The sequence below is a fragment of the Musca domestica genome, unplaced genomic scaffold (genome assembly GCF_030504385.1).
Source record: "Musca domestica strain aabys unplaced genomic scaffold, Musca_domestica.polishedcontigs.V.1.1 19, whole genome shotgun sequence".
Taxonomy (NCBI): Eukaryota; Metazoa; Arthropoda; class Insecta; order Diptera; family Muscidae; genus Musca; species Musca domestica.
The window spans coordinates 2,399,107-2,423,034 of record NW_026712245.1 but is presented as its reverse complement, the minus strand read 5'-3'; the positions used below and the strand labels follow the sequence as shown (position 1 = coordinate 2,423,034).

Below are 23,928 nucleotides of genomic sequence, written 5' to 3'. Positions count from 1 at the left end.
ATTGACCCTCTAGAGATCTTCTATCCATAGGAGACCGCATAGAGGTCTTATATCCAAAAAAAGACGTCCTCCATCAATAAAAGGCTTCATGGAGGCATTTTTTTAAATAAATTTTGGTCTAACACTCAAAATTTAAAGCGGAATTTCGTTTTATGTCGGAATTTCAATTTCCATCCATTAAAGACATAATTTTATCAACAGAAGCTTCCTTGAAGGTCTCCTATCCACAAAAATCCCTCTTGAGGCCTTCTATGCATAAAAGATCTTGAGGTCTTCTATGCATAGAAGACCTAGAGGTCTTATAGATATAGAAGACCCTGAGATCTTCTTGACATAGAAGACTCTGAGGTTTCCAATCCATAGGAGTTTTTGTGGCCTTCTATCCATAAAATACCCTGAAGTATTTTACCCATAGAAGATTCTGAGGCTTTCTATCCATACAAGACCCAGAGGTCTTCTATACGTAGAAGTCATTGAGGTCTACTATCCATAAAAGACCCTGAGGTCTACTATCCATAGAAGACCCTGAAGTCTTCTATCCATAGAAGACCCTGAAGTCTTCTATCCATAGAATACCCTGTCCCTGAGGTCTTCTACCCATAGAAAACCCTGAAGTCTACTATCTATTGAAGCCCCTGATGTCCCCTATGCATAGAAGTTCCCGAGGTGGAAGACCCTAAAATCGTTTATACATAGCAGACGCTCAGGTCTTCTATCCATAGAAAACCCTGAGGTCCTCAATCCATAGAAGATCTTAAGGTCTTCCATCTATAGAAGACCCTGATGTCTTCTATCCATAGAAAGTCTCTAGGCCTTTAGACCATACAAGACATCTGGGTCTGTCCACAGACGAACCTGAGATCTCCTATCTATAGACGACCCCGAGGTCTTCTATTCATAGAAGACACTGAGATTTTCTATCCATAGAAACCCCTGAGGTCGTTTATCCATAGAAGGCGCTCAGGCCTTCTATCCATAGAAACCCCTGAGGTCGTTTATCCATATTAGACTCTGACGTCTATTCTATCAATAGAGATCTTCTATTGATAAATCAACTATCAATAGAAGGACTCTAGGTCATCTATCCATGGCAGGCCTTGACGTCTTCTATCTATTAGGGGTCTTGAGCTCGTCTAAATATAGAAGGCCTTGAGGTCTTCTATCTATAAAAGACCCTGAAGTTTTCTTCCCATAGAAGACCCTGATGTCTGCTGTCCATAGAAGGCCCTGAGGTCTGCTATCCATCGAGGGCCCTGAAGTCTTCTATCCATAGAAGACCCTGAAGTCTTCTACCATAGAAGACCCTGAGGTCTTCTATCTATAGAAGACCCTGATGTCTTCCTTCCATAGAATACCCTGGGGTCTTCTATACATAGAAGACCCTGATGTCTTCCTTCCATAGAATACCCTGGGGTCTTCTATACATAGAAGTCCCTGAGGTCTTCTTTTCATAGAAGATCCTGAGGTTTGCTATTCAAAAAAGACCGTGAGGTCTTCTATCTATTGAAGCCCTCCATATAATATTCTTCCTCTATAAGCCCTACTTTTGTTCCTCTCCCAAAACACTGTGTCCTGTGACGAATTATGGGTGCCTCTGGTTGCCTCCATATTCCCCTATTTAGCATAAATCTTAACATATATTGGTATGCTTGTTAGCATTTCGCTGATGACTGGCTGCCGCCTGACTGCCTGCCTGACTGTTTGCATGCTGGATGGCAGGCTTGCTGACTGCTTGACTCAATAGCTGGTTGTTGGCCTCGTTGTTTTCTGCTGCTGCTCTTGTTGTTGTTGTGGTTCTTGTTGCCGTTTTGGTTTACTGGCTGCTGACGTGATATGCTGCTAAAGATCCCTGAAATTCACTGAGGTAGCATTTAATTACTTCTGACAGTCGATCAATTTTGGCGGCATATCAAAACCCCCAAATGACGATGACAACAACAACAGCAACAACAACAAAGCATTTGTCAACGTTTTTAAGTCGTGGAGCAAAAAAAATCAAACAAACAAACATGCAGCTTAAAATCAACAGCAACAACAATGCCATGATAATGACGAAATTACAACAATACAAAGATTAGCGTTCTTAAATTAAAAACAAAGCAACAACAGCAACAGCTACGAATGTTATTCAAATTAAGTTACAATATTTTGTTTTTGGCTAATCGGGGCTTTTGTGGTAGCTTTTGAAGCTTCGGCAGAGCATGTTTCCATAATAAAGTTATGAAGTGCCAAATTACGGTTATTCGTAAAACAAATGGATTCAGTTTTTTATGTTGCTATTTTTTGATTCGAAGACTTTTGGGAATATTCCAGTTGCTAGCTTAAAAATGGGGATTATTTTTTCTTGGCATTTATACAAGGAAAGATTAACACCCAAAGTAGCCATCGAATGAGTCAATATTAAAGTTGCTGTCACTGACCATGTTGGTTATGTTGGGAAAAAGTTTGAGAGGTCTTCGGTAGACAGTCAAGTTTTTTCAAGTCTTTAAAAAATATATGAAGGTTTCCCATCTAGGGATACGGATTAGGGATAGGTCATTTATTGAAATACTATCTAGAAATCGAGGAAGTTTGAGGGGTCTTCTGTATACAGGAAAATTTTTCGACGTCTTTACAAAATATATGACCGCCTACAAGGTTTCCCATCTAAGGACGACTTTTAGGGATGAAACATTTATTGGAATAGGATATCCAAAATAATATCTGGAAATCGAAGTACTCTAGAGAGCATCTTGAAGGCCATTAATTAACAGACATTTTCTGTCAACATACTGTCTCTTGAAGCTCGTATAGGCACAGAAGGCATCTTGGATTAATTGAGGTCCAGTAGTCCTAGAGGAACTAAGGTTTTTTGTAAATAGAATATCTTCTATCTGAAATAGACTATAAGACATTATATCCATATAAGGCACTCTACAGGTAGAACCCTTCTAGTGGTCATCTATCCAAAAGTCATCTTTAAGGTCTTTTATCTACAGATGTCCACTTGCAGTTCATTGAGATCCTTTATCCCCCGTAGGTCTACTGGAGATATTCCATCCACAAAGGCTCTCTATTGGGTTTTATATCTACAGTAGGTCTCTGGGATATATTATATCTAAAAAAGAAAGACTTTTACCCCTAAAAAGCTTCTGGAACATATTCTATCCCCAGAAGATCCTTTGGAAGTATGTTATCACGGAAAGGTCAGTCGGTAATCATTTCCAAACTGACATCTTCTGTCTTCTGTCTGTTAAGGTCTTCTATAGGTGTTGTACCTATTGAGGCCTTGAGGTGTTCTGTCCATAGAAGATCCTTAGGTCTTCTATCCCTAATAGATCCTTAGGTCTTATATCCCTCTTGAGGTCTTCTTCCATCCTTAGAAGACATTATTCATAGAAGAATTTAAGCCATGTTCTTCATAAAGGGTCTGATGGTTTTCGACCCATTGAAAATTTTTTTTTTTTTTTTTTATTTTTAATACTTTCTTTATTGTTCATTAATACATCATATAATTACATTATTTTACGAAGCCTGTGAAAGGCTTGTCTGTAAAATATAAAATTCATAATTTATGTATGTACAAAATTGCTTTTACACACTGCTATAGACTTCATTACACACTGCTATAGACTTCATTTTTATCCTCTATTATTACATTGACATAATGAAATTACTTTTTCAGAAAATACTTCTTCATGTTTTTTATTCTACATAACTTATTTCTAATTTCTGGAATCTCCGTTGGAAGTTCATTAAGGATGCTTGGGAGAGCGACATTTAGCGCGAGCTTTCCATATTCGTTTTTATATTTCGGTATTTTGTAGCGTCCTTCTAGTCTTCTCCGGGTATTTTGTCCGTGGTTTATTTTTTCGGCTAGGTTTCGGTCGCCAGAGAATTCACCTACAACTGCAATTGAAAATATTTGTTTTATATTTAAGATTTGCAGGTTGTTGTATATATGGCTTATGTTGTTCGTTGACGCTGGTTCATATGCGTTATTGTACAAGTAAAATGATTTTTTGTGAATGTATTTAACAATTCGATTTTGTGTTTCTTGTAAAATTCGGCAACATCTGGCATTTCCCCACGCTGTGATCCCATGTCTCAAATGCGATTCAACTAGGGAATAGTACGCTTGTTTTAATACATAAAAGCGTACTATTCCCTAGTTGAATCGCATTTGAGACATGGGATCACAGCGTGGGGAAATGCCAGATGTTGCCGAATGCTAAGGTTTTCTGCCAAAAGAAGGCTTTGAGTTCCTCTAACATTAAATGCTAAGGTCTTCTATTCGTATTTCCTATCTATATATTTTTCTGACGTCTTCTATCTAGCTCTTCTCTAAAAGGCCTTGAGGACTTCAGTGCATTGAAGGTTTTGAGGTATTCAAACGATAATAGGGTTTCACGGTCTGGCCACAGAGGGTCCGAGGGTTTTCTATCCATTGAAGATCTGTCCACAAATTATCTTCTATCCATAGAAGGCCTTTAGGTCTTCTATCCATAGAAGTCCTTGAGGTCCTCTATCCATAGAAAGCCTTGAGGTCTTCTATCCATAGAAGGCCTTGAGGTCTTCTATCCATAGAAGGCCTTGAGGTCTTCTATCCATAGAAGGCCTTGAGGTATTCTATCCATAGAAGGCCTTGAGGTCTTCTATCCATAGAAGGCCTTGAGGTCTTCTATCCATAGAAGGCCTTGAGGTCTTCTATCCATAGAAGGCCTTGAGGTCTTCTATTCATAGAAGGCCTTGAGGTCTTCTATCCATAGAAGGCCTTGAGGTCTTCTATCCATAGAAGGCCTTGAGATCTTCTATTCATAGAAGGCCTTGAGGTTGTCTATCCATAGAAGGCCTTTAGGTCTTCTATCCATAGAAGGCCTTTATGTCTTCTATCCATAGAAGGCCTTTAGGTCTTCTATCCATAGAAGGCCTTGAGATCTTCTATCCATAGAAGGCCTTGAGGTCTTCTATCCATAGAAGGCCTTGAGGTCTTCTATCCATAGAAGGCCTTGAGGTCTTCTATCCATAGAAGGCCTTGAGGTCTTCTATCCATAGAAGGCCTTGAGGTCTTCTATCCATAGAAGGCCTTGAGGTCTTCTATCCATAGAAGGCCTTGAGGTCTTCTATCCATAGAAGGCCTTGAGGTCTTCTATTCATAGAAGGCCTTGAGGTCTTCTATTCATAGAAGGCCTTGAGGTCTTCTATCCGTAGAAGGTCTTGAGGTCTTATATCTATTGATGGCCTAGAGGTCTTCTATGCCTTGATGCCTTTTATCCATAAGGTATATCCGTCTATCCATGGAAGGCCTTGAGCTCTTCTATCCATAGAAGGCCTTGAGGTCTTCTATCCATAGAAGGCCTTGAGGAAACTATCCATAGAAGGCCTTGAGGTCTTCTATCCATAGAAGGCCTTGAGCTCTTCTATCCATAGAAGGCCTTGAGCTCTTCTATCCATAGAAGGCCTTGAGCTCTTCTATCCATAGAAGGCCTTGAGGTCTTCTATCAATAGAAGCCCTTGAGCTCTTAAGACGTAGAAGACCTTGATGTCTTCTATCCATAAAACATTGAGGTCGTCTATCCATAGAAGGCCTTAAGGTCTTCTATGCCTTGATGTCTTCTATCCATAAAACATTGAGGTCGTCTATCCATAGAAGGCCTTAAGGTCTTCTATGCCTTGATGTCTTCTATCCATAAGGCCTTGAAATCGTCTATCCATAGAAGGCCTTGAGGTCTTCTATCCATAGAAGGCCCTGAGGCCCTTTAACCATTAAAAGTCTTAAAGCCGTCTATCCATTAAAGACCCTTAGTTCTTCTATCCATCGAAGACCTGAGTTCTTCTTTCTATCAAAGGTCCTTAGGTCGTCTATCCATAGAAGGCTTATCCAAGATGTCTTATATCCACAAGGCACTGAGGTCGCCTATCCATAGAAGGCCTTGAGATCTTTTATCCATAGAAGGCCTTAAGTTCTTCTATCCATAGAAGGCTTATTCTATACATAGAAGGTCATGAGGTCCTCTATCCATAAAAGACCTCAAGGTCTTCTATCCATAGATGCTAAGATCTTCTATACATAAAAGATGCTGTTCCCTATTCTTCGAAGGTCTTCATTTAAGAAGGCTTTGTCGTATATAGAAAACATTTTGGAGGTCGTCTATCCATAAGTCTTCTTATATGTTTTTTATACCAAAAGAGAATTTTTAATTCCTAGAAGACATCTTTTCACCGGAAATTTTCGTTTTTAACGTCTTCTCATCAATAGGGAACATTTTCCCAATTTTAGGTCTAGTTTATTTCTACTCCGTCGCATTTGCCATAAATCTCTAAAATAAAAATCTCTGGAAATTCAAGATTACAAGTACAGAATATTCATACCACTGACATGTTAAGTACTTTTAAGAAGCCCTTTTTCCTGGAATTCAGAAAACCTCGGTGACATGCAAAATTCCAAGATTCTAAGTCGTTTTATCTGAGCGCTGACAATGAGCCATCTTCTAGATCCCATTCTTGGGTGATCTTTACGAGGTCAAATGATTTACTGGCGGCATGCCAGCGAAGGAATGCCTCTGATGGTGTTACATAAAGGAATTTTATATCCAATTTTGAGTTATTTTGATTGTCTACTCCTCCTTAAGGCTTTCTAAGATCTGTAAATACAATTCTAGCCATAAACGACCTTCTGAATATTTTTACTAAACCCTTCCTATTTATTACAATCATTGTCAATGAAGGTCGTTCATTTAACTATGCCCTTACCACCCCCTCTCTTCATCATCCCAACAATGTTTAAAAACAAAATGTAAAATTTGAACATTGAAACTTAATCAGATTTGTTACGATATGTTTCTCCTTAATTATATGGTAGCTAACATAGATTCGTTACGTTTTGTTTGATTACAAAATTGTTGATATTCAAAATTAATTTTTTTCTTTCAAAAAATCCCATTGTTTTGCTAGTTAGAGGTGCGGTTAAGCCATCTTCCCAGTCAGTCATCAAACACAAATCAACTTTATGGATTAATTAATAAACTTCCCACTGTGCAATGAAGACACACCTTTCATCTCGAACATTTTTCATAGTCAAAATATGTAGAGGGGTACAGAGGAATGGTGGGACGGATGGACAGACGGTTTGGCTCTGGTGGCGTCTTAGACTTGCGCTTATTACCACTGTGGATTTGCCGTCGTTGTCTTTTGGGTGATCTCAATCTCAATTTATTTATCCGCGTCCGTTTAATTCAGATTTATCCACGTCCTCATGTGTTCGGTGGTCGGGTCGCCATACCAGTCTTAGCTTTTTGTATGTCTGTTTTTCGGTCTGTCCGCCAAACATTTGTCTATTTAGTGTAGCAACGAAGGCAGCTTCTGCCGTTTCTACTAATGTCGGACACAACAGCATACGCGGTAGTCGAATAACTAACATGATCTACTGCATGTTTTCGGCTGCCGTTCGATCGTTAGTTGTCTTGTTAGCCACTTGAAATTAATTCGAAATTAATTTTTTTGGGAGGGCATCTAACAATTTTCTGGTTCATCCGCCATGGGAATTCTGTGGGAATTTTTGGTGGGGCTAATTATCATAAAAATTAATTTGAAAACATTTAAATATTTGTATTTATTTGGGAATGGTGGAGCAATGGGGAACCCTTACTAAATTAATTGGCTTTTAATTTATATTATTTTTTGAAAATTAAAATATTTAAATGTGGGTGTTCTAATATTATTTTTTGAAGACATTTTTTGAATATTACTAAACTCAGTGGAAACCGATCGGTAAATATGTATTTACAGGTTGTGTTTATTAAAGATAAAAAATGATCAATTTAGCCATGGTAAACAGTGGCAACACCCATTGGATTATGTCCATGATCTTTGGATTTTAAAATGGTCCATATGGAAGATTTGATTATGAAGATATTGAAATTATAAAAAAAAACAAGTAAAAAGTTCGGACGGACTGAATTTTGAATACCCTCCACCATTTGGTACAAATTTAGCAAATTTAAAAAAAAAATAAAATCCGTTAAAATTCTGTTAGCATCTTAAAAATACCGAATGTAGCCGTATATTAGGGTCTTTACGACGAAGTGGACCTACATAGGCAACTTCTGTCATAAGCTTTTACAAGAATAAATTGCGAAACTTGAAGAAAAAAATTCTGTTAATAATGTAGCTTAAATCATCAAAATACCGAATATAGGGTGGTACCATGGGGGTTATAAAACGTGGATCTGCACAGATAATTTTCTGTCATAGGCTGTAGTGTCCATTACGAACTTCAAATGCGAAATTTGAAACAATTCCGGTAAATAATGTCTCTAAAATCATTAAAATACCCAATATCAGGAGGTACCGTTATATGGGGGCTACACGAAAAAGTGGACATATATGGCTCATTTTCTGTCTTAGGATGTAGTATCCTTTAAGAACTTCAAATACCAAATTTGAAATAGTTCCGGTGAATAATGTCGCTAAAATCATCAAAATACCCAATATCGGGAGGTATCGTTATGTGGGGACTATACGAAGACGTGGACCTGCATCGCCCATTTTCTGTCATAGGCTAGAGTATTCATTACGAACTTTAAAATACCAAATTTGAAATAGTTCCGGCAAATAATGTCTCTAAAATCATCAAAATACCGAATATCGGGAGGTACCGTTATATGGGGGTTATACGCAGACCTGGACCTGCATGTCTCATTTTCTGTCTTAGGCTGTAGTCTTTATTACGAACTTCAAATACCAAATTTGAAACAATTCCGTTAAAAAATGTCTTTAAAATCATTAAAATACCGAATATCGGGACTATATGGGGGCTATACGAAGACGTGGACCTGCATGGCCCATTTTCTGTCTTAGGCTATAGTATCTATTGCGAACTTAAAATACCAAATTTGAAACAATTCCGGTAAATAATGTCGCTAAAATCATCAAAATACCGAATATCGAGGGGGGGTATCGTTGTATGGGGGCTATACGAAGACGTGGACCTGCATGTCCCATTTTCTGTCTTAGGCTGTAGTATCTATTACGAACTTCAAGTGACAAATTTGAAACAATTCCGGTAAATAATGTCGCAAAAATCATCAAAATACCGAATATGGGGGGCGCCGTTACGTGAGGGCTATACGAAGACATGGACCTACATGGCCCATTTTCAATACCAAAAATCCTGCAACCATAATACATATTTGAGTAAATTTTTATCAACTTACTTCATTTCGTCCGGAAGCTTGAGTGATTTCTACAGACGGATAGACGGACATTGCTAAAGCGACCTAGAATTTTATGCTGATCAAGAATATATATACTTTGTTTGTGGGGTCTAAATTGTATATTTTGAGGTGTTATAAACGGAATTACAAACTTATTATACCCTCCATACTATGGTGGGGGGTATAAAAAGCTAAAAAGTATCAGTCGATTTTGCCGACAGATGTTTATGAGCTTCGTGGATATTCAAAATATTTACTCTTGGTGGAGGAGGTACCAGAAGGAGTGGACCGATATTTTCCACCTTTACAACAGATGTTGTGTTAGTAGAAATAATGGGATGTGTAAAATATTAAAAAACGGATGCTTATTTCGGATTTTATAATCGTTTTGGTTATCCAAAATTTAGATCCTTTGTGGAAGAGGTACTAGAAGTAATGGTCCTATCTCTATCATCTTTATAACAGATCTTGTTTGGATGGCATCAGATCTTAATTTAATGTTTTATGAGCTTCATGGATATTCAAAATTTTCACCCTTTGTGGGGGAGGTACCAAAAGGAGTGGACCGATATATCAAATCTTCACAGCAGATGTTATGTTAATAAAAATAATGGAATGTGTGAAATTTGGAGAGTAGCGGATGCTTATTTCGGATTTTTTGATCCTTTTTGTTACTCAAAACCTTGAGCCAGAAGAGGTACCGGAAGGAATGGTCCGATCTCTACCATCTTTATAACAGATCATGTGTTGATGAAAATATTGAGAGGTACAAAATCTGAATGGAATCAGATGTTAATTTCATGTTTTATGACCTTCACGGATATTCAAAATGTTGACACTTTGTGGGGGAGTTACCAGAAGGTAACACACCACACCTTGGGTTAATAAAAATATTGTAATGTGTTTAATTTGAAGACAATCGGACTCTTTACATCACATTTTAAAAGAGCCGATATTGTCCATTTTCCCACCTGACCTACCACTGATGCAAATATTAGGATTTGCACAGTTGGAACAAAATCGGATTATCACTTCTGTTCCAGTGCAGTAATATATATTTTTTTTTAAGTGTCGACCTTTTTTGGGGGGTGTTACCAGAAGGAATGGGCCCATATTGACCAACTCTGAACTCGATCTAAGTTTAATAATAATATTACGATGTACCAAATTTAGACCAAATCGAATACTCCTTCGGACGGACATCGCTAGATCGACTCAAAATGTCCTAAAGCGCATTTGGTCCAAAGAGACATAGGTTCTAAAATCGTTATTTCGATGAGACACGTTTTGGTCTGTCCATATGGCTAAGGGCATAAAAAACTCATGGTGGATAAAAAAAACAGCAAATATTGAGATTCAATTTTTCTCAAGGAGGCTTTCCACTCTGTGACAAAAAAAAATCTGCCAAATTGGAACCACATCGATTATGCGTTCTGATTACACCTCGTACCCTGAATTTAAAAGATTTAACTGTTCAAAATACCTTTATTTTTCTCCCAGTGCATCCTCTCAACACGAGCAATTCTATTCAGTTATTCGATCTAATAGCCCAATAACCTTTGCCACGGCTGAACATTAACCCAACGGCCATCAAATCCGAGAGTGGGAACACCTTACTGTTCAAACAGAATTTCTTTGTATTTCAAATCATGGGAAATACGTTTTATGGATTGAAATACAATGCGACGACCACCAACTACATTTCATTTCGATTTTTATTAACCGCCCTGAAGAAGACAGACTTTGAATAGAAGAAAAACAAAGAGGCGTCGCAATAAAAACCAAAACAAACGTAACAATCAAGCCATACACTTCAAATCAAAACCGCAGTCGATTTAAATATAATTTATGGCCCACGAGAAAGAAGAAGAAATAAACGAAATATATTGAGATGTGTTTGCTTCAAAACATCGATGTTGAATCATGCTTAGTGTGTGACTATATGTTCCATGGAAGAATGTCCCTTGAAAAATGTTTTACAAGGACTTCTAAAGAGAAAAGTAGTGGGTCTTCATTACAGAATTTTTAAACTTTGTATACCCTCATCCATAGGTCTACAGAGTACAGAACACATAATTTTATACGGCCAAAACGTGCCTCACCTCTAGGTCTCGTTGGACTAAATTGGTTTTAGGACATTTGGAGTCGATCCAGGGGAGTCCGTCCGTCTACCTGGCTGGCTCATGCACATGATAACCCTCGAATATTCGAATATCGTAATTATTATCAAACTTAGATCGGGTTCGGAGATGGGTAACTCCATCTGGTACCTCCCCCTACAAAAGGTCAAAATATTCATAAAGGGTCAACAAAATAGTCATAACGTAAGGTTGAGGGTATACATCTGTCGGCAAACTCGACTGCTCGAGATTTTTAAATGGCTTTTTGTTCGGATGTACCTTGTTTGTTTCCCGCTCGGAAGTAACTAAGAATTTTCATTCCGCTGTGTTATTCGTATTCGGCTTCAATCTAGAATTCTGTCGTTTCAAAAAGGTAATCGGGCAAGTATTTCTCGTTTAAGATATATTCAAGTTGTTTTAGACTCAGAGGTGGACGAGTGATTTCTACTAGCTCGGAAATATTTGAGTCGATATCGACTCCAAACAAAACGGATGGCTTTTCTTCGCCTTAGACATATGCGGGTAGCTATCGTCTGTAAGTCGTATGAATTCCTCTCTACAGCGAGGTAAAGCAGCGTTAGATAATCGGGTATAGGAAATCGAAAATTTTCTACTTCGTTCTAAATATTCGGTTCGAATGTAATCGGGTGAATTACTCTCGACGCTAAAGCGTTTGTATTGATGTCGCCTTAAAGGAAATCTGCTAAGCCTCTCCTTCACGATGTTTTAGACTCAGGGGTAAACAAGTTATTTAATCTCACTCGGAAGTATCGGAAGGTCGACGTAAACTCGGAACTAATTGGATAGTTTGCTCGAAAGTATGCGGCTTGCTAGCTTCTGTTTATCGAGTGAATTGCTCTCGACTTAGAGGTAATAGCAGGATTAGCATTCGGTTCTAAAACATTTTGTTGTTGGCTCGCAATTAATCGGGAGTGCTGCTCTCGATTCGAAAGAAGTAATCTAGCTTGCTCTCAATTAAGAACAATTCACATTTTTCTAGGTTCGGAAGCATCCAGATGGTTTGTTCTCGCTCAGATATGTTTTATTTATTTCAGTTTTTAAGTATTCGTGTTGTTGTCGGCTATCTGGCGGTTTACTCTTGACTCGGAAGTATTCTAGTTACTATCGGATGTGGTGAAATCTGGTAGTTTGCTCCCTGCTTTGTATTAATCAGATTAATTAATGGATCTCGATCAGAAGAATTCGGGCTGCTGGTGGAAGATTGGGCTGGTTTTTCGGGGAATATTTCGGAAAGCGGAAGCGCATGAAGCGTAATGAGTGAATTTAGCCTTCTGATAACCTGAGGAATCACAAGATCAAGGACTTACCTGGCCATCATGTCTACATTGCGATCGGTTAGTGGTAACGAAAAATGAGCAGAAACAATGTAATGTCTTGGATCAAGGAAGGTCTCGCGATTCTAGCTACAAAGAGTGATTGCTTGGGACATTCTGAACGCCGATAGTTTGTTAGGAGTGTGAGGTCAACTATGCTTAGAGAGATTTCTAAGAACATGAGGTGTCGAAAAATTCTAAGTACATGAGACTAAGAGCATGCTAAACGTAAAAAGCTTGCCTTTACGTGCAAGGTCTCGAGGCTACAGACCAGGCACACGATTACTTCACTCGAACTATGTCAGCGGCTGTACTTGGCAATTTTGAGCGTTATCTCGAAGTAAATGAGAATTATTTCGATAATAAATAAATCAAAGATTTTTTTAGGCTCTATTAATAATGGTAGGTCAATTTTGAGTATGGGGAAGATAATAGTTAGATTTAGATTCATAAGAGATTTGGGAATTTAGGAAATGTATGATATGGGCGCTACTATATCCTATAACTCTTTAATTGATATTCTATAGATGGTACACCTTAAACAGGTCTTCTATAGAAATAGGTTTTCCATGAATAGAAAATTATCAATAGACAGTAGGCTTCGCAGTGGTTCTCTTAATATTGAATCTGTCTTAGAATTCCATATACAGACGATTCTTTCGAAAGAAGTTATTGATGATATCCTTACAAAGGACACTTTTAATCAATTTTCTATTCAGAAAGGTTTTTTCTTCCTGGAGGTCTTTTGTAGTTAAAAGTTCATCTTCCTGGTGGTCTGGTATGGACTCATGGAAGATCCAAAAAAATCTTTAGGTGTGTTAGACCACACTTTTAAAGTACTTCTATGGGTAGAGGACTTCCGAGTATCCTTAATTTAATAAAAAAAAATCTAATTATATTAATAGACTTCACTAACGTTGATGGATGGGAGATTTTTTAATGCTAGAAGATTTTCAAGATAGAATAGCAGATCATCGAAGGGTTTTCTACTAATAGAAAGCTTTAAATACACCTTGAAAAGATAGAAGATTGTCAAAATAAACTTCATGTGGTTGTCTAAAAAACCCCTACTAAATGTCCTGGAAATATGGATTTTTCTAGGTCGTCTGCAGATCTTCTATTAATAAAACCTCTATTGAAAGATCGTCTTCAACATTTTTTTAAAAAAGAAAGTCTTCTTAAATTTTTCGATATATAGAAGACCATATGTAAGCCAGTTATACTCGGAAAAAGAAAAATCCTTTCTCAAAATTTCGATTTGCATTCTACGCCCCCAACTCCTACCACCCTTCTAACAATGATATGCCTTCATTAACTGCAAAAGAATTCGACCAACATATCTGTCACATTAATTCCCGTTTTGTGATGATTTTGTTATTTTGATCACATCGCCACTATTGCACCTTGACATGGTCTGGGTCTCCGGCTGGTCTCTTCACATGTTCTGGGGGGTTGGGTATATCTTGTGGTGGTAAGGTGTGGCTTTATTGTTGTAGTTTTGTTACGTTTTTTTAATTTTTATCAATATGACATGACTTCAATTAAGATTTTATGATGGGTATTTAGAGAGAATTCACCGGAATTCTCGTCATATTTTGTTGTTGTCCATGCTTTGGTTCATTCTTTTAATTCTGCTTCAGAGAAGCCGTCGCTCTGAATGTGTAAAGACGTATCATAAAGTAATTAGAGTAGATTTTAGACCTTTAACAAATGTCAACAAACAAATGACAACGACGTGCTAATCAAAGGGACCGCTGCAACAAAAACTAGAGAGAAAAATATGGAGTGGAAAAGGGAGAGAGGGAGAGAGAGCGAACACAACTCCGTGTGTGTGCCTGCAGCCATGACGGCCAGTCTACCCCCAAAATAAAACGCCAAAGTAATCCATAACCACCAGAAAAAACGTCACATGACAGTTGAAATAAATTCTTTAATTTTAATGACTTCGATTGTTCGGCGGGGCTTTGTGATATCCCACCACACATTCATTCATCCACTCTCATTGCCTACATTCGCCGTTGTTGTGTTAAATGCCACAAATTTGTCAAAAAAAAACCTCAAATAAATTGGTGTTCCTTCCATTTACAACTTCCAAGGAATTTCGAGAATCTAATGACTTATGAAATTATTATCACGCTGTTTATGATAGGAATGAATGGCTGAATTGTAAACGCCTTCATGGTGGGCCGGAATTACAAATGTAAAATACCTGTGTTTACATTCGTCGTATTTTATTATGTTGTCAGAGAGTTGGAGATAAGTAGCGCTTTTCATTTTGGCTTTTGAATAAATAATTTTTTTTTTTGAAATTCTAGAAATTCCAGGCATCAAAAGTTATACAATGTTGAAAATGTTGCTATGGCATCAAGTCTTTATTTTCTGTTATACAATGAGCCAAGGGCGTTTTTTCGAAATGAAAATTTAGATTTATATTTTTGCAATTTTTTTTATTGAAATGTTCCGATAATTTCCTATTCATAGTCAGTATTAATGGAAAATCAATACGAAAACCCACATTCCAAAACCGAACCGACATTAAAATATTGTTTGCGTGGATATTTAATTGATGAAATTTCAGGTCTCTAAATCTCAATGTTGGCATATTTCAATATAGGAGATTTATGCCGAAAGAAGAACGAAGTCGAAAAAATGCACCAAGCGAAATCTTTCCTAACGGAAACCAAAATTAACAAATGTTTCGGTGGGATATTTCAGCTTAAGTATTCGATATTTGGAACATGAATAGTTAACGCTGTATTGTGGCTATATATAATTGTGGACCCATTCAAAACATTTCCTGCAGGGAAGAATCTGCAAGAATCTCTGAATCTGAAACTCCAAAATTACAGCTATTTTTACATTGAATTTCGACTAATCTACTTTAATATTAGCAATATATTTTTCTAGTTAATAAGTACTTAAATTTGGTACCTTCCCACAAAGGGTCAAATTTTTTTTAATATCCATGAAGCTCATAGAACGCGAAATTAAAATCCAATTCCATTCAGACTTGGCACATCTCAATATTTCTATCAACACAAGATTTGATATAAAGATGGCAGGGAACGGGTCATTCGGGCCCTTCGTACCATAATTTTGAATAACTGAAACGGTTAAAAAATCCGAAATAAGCATCCGATTCTCTTCATATTTCACACATCCCATTAGTTCAGCTAACAAAAGATCTGCTGTGAAGATGTACAGGGTGAGATAAACAAAACTGCAACAAAATCAAACGCCGTAATTTTTATTTTTTTAAATTTTATTGAATGAAAGCAAAAAATGTCGGAAATAGCACCAAATTTTAGAATAAGTTTAGATTTGTTCCGATTGGTCACCTTTGGCACGATTTATAATCTCCAAACGCCCAATAAAACCGCCTGAATGTTGCTCTGCGGAATTTTGGCCCGTTCCCGGCGAAGCGCTTGCGTGAGGTGATCGACACTTTGGTATTTTTAGTGCCAACTTTGCTTTCCAAAATTCTTCAGACACAATAGTCCAAGGGATTGGTATCCGGAGATTTTGGTGGAATTTGTGCGCTGTAATGAAGCGAGGAAACTCATTTTTGTAACCGTGCTGAGTGCGATGGTGCTGAGTTCTTTTGGAATGTCCAAGGTCTGCGGCCAAAATGTTTGCGTGCCCAAGGCTTTAATACACCCTCCAGAATATTTTCGCAATAATATTCTGCATTTATTCTGATACGAGCGGAGAGCATCCATCGGCCTGTATGGCGGCCCACACCATCACTATGGCGGGCGCTTGAGTTTTGGTGGCCAACCAAAAGTGCACATTTTTATCTGATCTCTTTGGCAAGAAAACACGTCCATTTTGTTTGTTTACAAACTGCTGGACAACGAATGTTTTCTCACCGGAGAAAACCAAATTCGTCAGTTCACCACTTTCGGCCAAGCGAAGCAACTCTTTAGCTCTTTTGAGTCTATTTTCTTCCTGTTGCGGTGTAAGTTCTTGCTCTTTTTTAAATTTCAATGGCTTTATCCCGAGCTCATTTTTCAATATTTGCCGAATGGAAAATTGCAATATGTTCAGCTCACGAGCCATTTTTCGGCCACTGCAACGCGACGGTTTCGATCAAGTCGCTTCTTTACTTTCTTTCTGCTGATGTTGCTGTTTTCTTCCGTCCACTTCCTTGACGTCAGGCTTCCCTACCAGTATCACGGTAACGAGCGATGGTATGAGACACAACAGATTTATTCACATTTAAATGCTGCAGTGCTCTAACGATAGCCACTTGTGTTTTTCCAGCCAAATATAAAGAAATCACACTATCACCCTTGAATTCAACCACGAAAGTTATTCGAAAATTATTATGTTTGGAAAATTCTCAACTAAATGCTTTTGTACGCTTGTAAATCATATAATGAGCTCTCACTGGGATATTTTTAACAGCTATCGAACGAGTGGCTTAGAAATGACAGTCGTCTGAAGTTGTTGCAGTTTTATCATCTCACCTTGTATACTCGTGTTGTTGATCAGCATAAAATTCTACGTCGATTTAGCAATGTCCATCCGTCTGAGGAAATCACTTTAGCTTCCGAACGAAATGAAGTATGTTGATGAAATTTTACTCAGATGTATGTTAGGTCTGCAGGAATTTTGGTATTGAAAGTGGGCTATATAGGCCCCATATAACTGTGCCGAGAAATTTAAATTTAAAGAATCTGTCCCTATTGTGTAAGAAACACCCTTGCAGATGACTATCCATATAGGACCAAGTTTTGGTTTAATTCCCATACAACTGTACCTCCCGACATTCAGTATTTTGATCATTGATGTCACATTTTATCAACGGAATTATTATGAATTCGGTATTTGAAATTTGTAATGAATATAACCCCCTATGACTGAAATTTGATATTTGGTATTGAGAATTGATTTTATCGTCTCTGATAGAAAATTATCTACACAAATCCACATTTTCATATGGTCCCATGTAACTGAACTGGCATTTTGATCATAAATGTCAAATGTCAAACTGTTTCAAATTGGGTATATTATACCGGTGAACATTTGCGCATATCCTCCTTGGATATTCTAAATTTTGACGATTTTTTCCACATTTTCAATAAAATCATCTCAAAATTGGTGTTCGGAGTTAGCACCACCTTCTCTGCCAGATAATTGGATATTCACGTTTTCATATAAGCCCTTTGTAACAGCACCACCCAATATTTGGCATTTAAATCATTTTAGCGGACTTCAAATTATTTAGCAAGTTATTTGCAAATAGTTTGCAAATAAAAATCGCACTTTTGGTATTGAATATGGGCTATATAGGCTTTTATATAGCTCCCGTTTTGGTATAGTCCCCATATAACTATACCTCCCTATATTCGGTATTTTGATGTTTTTGGTGACATTGTTCACCGAAATTGTTTCAAATTTGGTATTTGAAGTTCGAAATGGATACTACTGCCTGAGACAGAAAATTGTCTGTGCAGGTCCACGTCTTCGTGTAGCCCCATATAACGGTACCCCCCGATATTCGGAATTTTGATGATTTTAGCTACATTATTCATCGGAATTGTTAAAAATTCGTATTTACACTACAGCCTGTGACAGAAAATTACAGGTCCACGTTTTCGTATAGACCCCAAAATGACGGTAGCTCCCTATATACGATATTTTTAAGATTTTAACAGAATTTATAACGATTTCTATTTCTTATTTATTTATTTTTTTTTTTTTTTTTGCTTGAAAGCTTCCAAATTCTTTCGTCCCGGCCGAACTTTGAATACCATTTGAAACGAATTAGAAAATTTTCAAAAAAATAAAATCCATTAAAAATTCAGTTAAAATCTTTAAAATACCTAATATCGGAAGGTGTCGATATATGGGGGATATACGATATTGTGGACCTATATAGACAAATCTATGTCTGGGGGTAAACTCCTTGTGTTTAATCTGACAATTCCGTTGAAAAATGTTTTTTTTACGTTTTTTTTTCTTTTTATATAATACAAGTTTTGGATGTAACATGGATGCAGAGCTTGGAATTATCCTATTTTATAATCTTACTTCTCTTAAAAAAGTTTATGTTGAGATTATTTTTCAATAAAGACTTTCTCAATTTCATGACTCGTTTTGTCCGTCACCTCTACACCTTTATGAAGCTAACTAGGTAAAAGTGTCAATTGGCTGTTGTTGAACTTTTTTCGTAAAATAATTTTTCTAAGAGATCATGTTCTTCAAGATTGTAATAATTTTGGAAACCTTGTCTTATGTTGCAAGTCTATATTGAGTTCAAGAAAAATGTACAAAGCATCCTATTAATGGAGTGTTATCATTAAAAATATTATATAATACGACTTTCATCCGGCGCCAGAGAATCTAATTTTTATCCTTGTTCCTTAAGTTATCCCACATTCCAATTTGTAGAATATATATATTTAGCATTTTATATATTTTAGTTGTTCGGATTATATTTCCCCTAATCACGAACGGTATAAAAAATTAAAACACCATTGAATTGATTTTTGTAGTTTTTTTTTATTGGATTTTTATTATTTAAGTTTATGTTTTGCATTATAAGTAGGTAGTTTAAAAGGATTTTTATCATTACAATTATTTAATTATTTTTTTAAATACGAGTTGAAGGCTAATCATTTATAATCAAATTATAAATACAACAACAGGGTGGTGGTCGAAAAAAAATAGAATAAACATAACTTAGATATTGAAAGAAAGTGAAAAAAAAAGAATTTCTTAAATCAAAAAAATTTACAAAAAATAAAAAGTAATAACTAAAATTAATTGGTTTGATATTGCATATTTTTTGTGGTGTTTTTTTTTCTTTATATTTTTAAGGAGAGAAAAAATAAAAACAAGGGTGGTTTCATGACTACAAACTACGTTTTAAATGTAGGAGAAGTCATTTTGGGTAGGTAGGATGGTCTACAAAACTATTTTCAAGGAATCTAAAAATCTTATTAAAAAAAAATAAAAAATAAATTTAAAAATAATTGCTTGGTTTTTAAACGTTTTTTTTATTGCTTAATTTTTTGTTTGTTGTTGTTGCTAATAATGCTGATAATTACAAATAATAGCTTACAAATTAATAATAAAAAATATTTATAATTTTATTTCATTTTTTTGTGATTTTTTTCATATTTTTTCAGGTTATCTTAAAAATTAACAGATTAATGTTGTAAAGAAAAATAGTAGAAAACAGGAGAGTAAGTTTATGAAAAAAAACAATAGGGAAATAGAAGAAATATTTTTTAAAGGAACCTTAGGAATGTTTTGAAAAAAAAAATAGAGAAGAAAAAAATTATAGTAAAAATTATAGCTAAATAGTTAAAGGTAATAATAATAACAGTAATACTTGTATTTCATGTTGTTGTCGTTTATTTTAGTTTAAACATTAAATTGTAGTTTTTTTTTTTTGTTGTTGTGGTTTTTTAGAAAAACACTCATATGTATGAATAAGGCAAGTCTGTGGTTTTTTGGGCAAGATTTTTTGTTGTTGTTATTTTGCTGGTGTTGTGGTTGAGAAAAGGACGTAATGTTTTTTTTATGGTTTTTGAAGCTCATTTGCTCTGGGTCCTTGCAGGCTGCTGGTTTTGCTTTCCTTATTCTATGGATGTATGGTTCTGTAATTCGAAGAATATATATTTTTTTTTTAATTTTTGGGAGATGGTTTGTTTTGAATTTTATCTGTGGGTTGGTTGGTTATTTGACAAAATGCGCCTGCGCATTTCAAGCTTCAATTTTTTTTTTTTTTTTTTTTGTTGAGGATTTTTTCGAATTTATTTTTTCTTTTTTCGGAATAAATTATGCGGTTTTCGATCCTGCTAACATTCAATTGGGCTCTTACTTTAGCAATACTCTTGATTTCTTGGGTATTCAAAGAAAAGCTTCCAAATCTATTTACGTGGGTGGTATGTGTGTTTGTGCGCTCGTGTTTCTATCTTTCCAGCCAGTATTTACATAGTTTGTGTGTGTGTGTACTTGTGTTTTTCTATTTCTGTGTCATAAACCATAAAACATCCATAAAAAATACAACCGTAAACCCAAGTTTAGACGCTGAACTCCATAACCAATTTCATTTCATGGTGGCATCAATGTCATCAATCCATTTGCTCGTCTCTATGTCGTTATTGTTGTTGTTGTTGTGGCTGTTGTTGGCAACCCATCACCTTCAAACTAAATCACAAAATACATTCTCCTCTCCATATGTCTACCTTGTGGGCCGCTTGGACACCCACTTGTGCCTCATTTATGGTCTTTTAAAGTTTTGAGTTTCATCAGATTTTGAAAAATCCAAAGCCATTTGTGAAAGTGAGAAGCAAAAACACAAAGTAGCTCATCTTTTGATAATCCAAGATCTTTGATGATCTAGGAGAAATGATCATGATTTCATCAGGCACACATATGGTCGCATGGTTATGGCAACGATCACAATAGGTCTGTCTGTACGTAGGAGCAGTGTAGAAAAAAAAAACAGAAGAAGACGATCTACTGATGCTGGCTGATGATGTTGATGACATTACTTAAGGCATACATGATGGCATTGTTGCTATTGCTTTTTTTTCTATATAAATATTGTTGTTGTATACATATGGGTGTGCTGTTGTTGTGTGATTGCTTGATTGGTGGGTGGGTAGTTGGGTGCATATTGATGATGATTTGCGTGCGTGCGTGCGTGCATGATCGGTATTTATATTTATAGAGTAGTTGGTGTTTTTGTTACATATTATTTCCATTTCTCTTTAATTTATTTATTTTGTTTGTTTTTATAATATGTATATATATAGAAGAAGTGCTTTACAGTATAATAGGATATTTATCGCCAGACACACTGACTACATCTAAAAATAAAACCAAAGAAGAGAAAAAAAAGAAGACCATTAGAGTTTAGAAATAACCCAATAAAAAATCAATAATTATAATATGTACAACTTAATAAATAAGAAATTGTTTTTATATACATATATAAAAAATATATAAATAATTTTAATAATAATCCCAAAAAATCCCTCCATAATAGCTCATCCATACAGAGCTTAAATTGCCAGCCCAAATGTATACCCTTTGGCCAAAGAAAAAATAACATGAAAATTAAGCGACATGCACTATAAATAAAATATTAAAATATTTTTTATTCCATATCTGGTTAAATGAGACTCTTTAAGGAAAATTTCAAAATCCAAACTAAAATTCTAAATTCAAACTAACAATTCAATGAAAAAAATTCACTTTGCCAATGAGAAAAGTAAATGTAATCCCTTATGACTATCGGTGAAGATCAAAATATTGACCCGATAAAAAATTATTTAAAACATTTTTTTTTTTTTTGAAGTAGAAAGAATTGTTTTTCCCCCTGATTTCAATACCAAATATGCAATCACAAACATGCTAAACAATTTTTTTCAGAATTTAATTTTTAATTTTAAAAAAATTTTAAATTTAACAATTTTTTTCAGAATTTAATTTTTATTTTAAAAAAAAATTTTAAATTTTAATTTTAATTTTATCATCTGACGTTGGACAAAGTATTGCTTTTTTCAATCCAGCAATCCAGAACAATTGACGTATGTTTATCAAGGGAGGGAAGAGGGAAGTTCCAGCGACCAAGACCTCTCTCTCAACTCATTGAAGTGAAGGCATTTGGAACATTTGAGGCTAATTTTTAACTCTAAGTCAAATTTTCGAAAAAAAAGAATTCAAAGAATAAAGAGCATTCTCTGTAGGCAATTTTTAAGAAATTTTAGACCCAATCAACTGAAAAAATGCAGGGTTTTTCGTTTCATTTGGGACGATATGAAATTAGTGGGAAACTCGTAACTATCCACTCAATTGTTGATTGATAAGAGATATCGACAAACTCAGGAGAAACTCCTAAGAAATATGGCTTAATTTTAAGGAATAAGATTAGTTTCTTTTTTAATTGGAAAATGCTTCTTCAAAGACCTCTTCATCCAAAAGGAACTCCTAAAATAACCAATTTCCCTAAAGACCTAATATCGACGATTTTCAGGCACTAATGGCTATGCAGAAAGAAAACTTTTCAAAGTAATCGGCTGCAAATTTTAAGAGGATATTTTGATCCCTTGGAAAGTTTAAAAATCAAATTATTGAAATCAAATATTAACAGAAATAAATATTACAACGTATTACCAGGATTCGTCGCAAACTATAAACTCTTTAAAAATTTCCAATTAAACTGTTTCCCAAAATCTTAAAATTCACCGAGATCTTCAGAAATATTGTCTTTCCATACAACACCAACAAAAAGTTTAAAAATTTTTGATCACAACCGAGTCGAAAAAACCTGAAATCATTTACTAACTACTCAAGCATTTTAAAGCCATGAAGAGAAACCTAACGCTTTCTGAAATAATCTTCAAAAGCGTAAAAATCTTAAAAAAACGCAATTCGACTTTTGATATTGAAATGTCTAAATACTGAAATCTACCTTTCCTAGTAGTCAAAGTTGCAGAGTCAAATGTTTGTATTTTGTTGTTGAATTGATTTTTTTGACCAACAAAATTCGGAAGATTTGCCATTACTATACTAGCCCAAAAATGTGCAATGACTCGAATTTTGGTTTAAGGTAAAAATTCGAAATTAATCTTTAACTAAATCGTTGGAAGGACACCTTTAGAAAGAAGAAGTCGAAAATTCCTTCAAGAAAAAATGTCGAATTTTTATTCCGACAACTTTCAAATAAAAGTGGGGGTTTGAGTTTTCTTCTCACTGTTCCCAAGACAAAACAGTTAAAAAACAAAATTTGAGATGAATCTATGAAATGTCTGTTAATATTGTGACGGTGCCTTTAGAGAAGCTCAAGGAACGCAATTTCCATCTAAAATGATCGGAAATTTTTTTCTCCCTACTTTGGAAGTTCTAAGAATAGTTAATAATATATAGGTAAAGAAAGTGCTGAATCAAGAACTCCACCATTCACCGACTAACTTATCGTTCCGTCTTCCATAATAAATGTAAAAATAGAAAGTTTTAAAATTTCAGAGATTCAATTCCGGAAAAAATAATTAGAGTCAGACGTTTTTTTTTTTTTTTTTTTTTTGAAAATACGCTCAAAATGGCGTTAACTGAGTCCAAAACATTAAATATTTTTTTTGATCCTTTGAGGGAAGAGGAAGGCTCGAAAAAAGGTTCACACAACTTCGACATAAATACTATCTTTTCCTTACTGACTTTTCTGCAATGACACTTTTCACAATTTGACACAATTTCGCAAACAAACGACAGAAGAAGAGAAGTTTTCCAAAACCCTTAAAAAATAAAAAAATTAACCAA

General features: G+C 35.5%; 1 protein-coding gene across 1 annotated transcript in view; it reads right to left on the bottom strand.

The window, feature by feature from the left end:
- Positions 1 to 19,915: 19,915 nt before the first annotated feature.
- The window catches only part of LOC101899628 (protein drumstick), a 30,299-nt gene continuing 26,286 nt past the window's right edge, over positions 19,916 to 23,928 (bottom strand). The window contains exon 3 of the mRNA XM_005181543.4: positions 19,916 to 21,476. Coding sequence (XP_005181600.1) covers positions 21,452 to 21,476 — 25 coding nt within the window. The 3' untranslated portion in view covers positions 19,916 to 21,451. The remainder of the gene's footprint in view (positions 21,477 to 23,928) is intronic.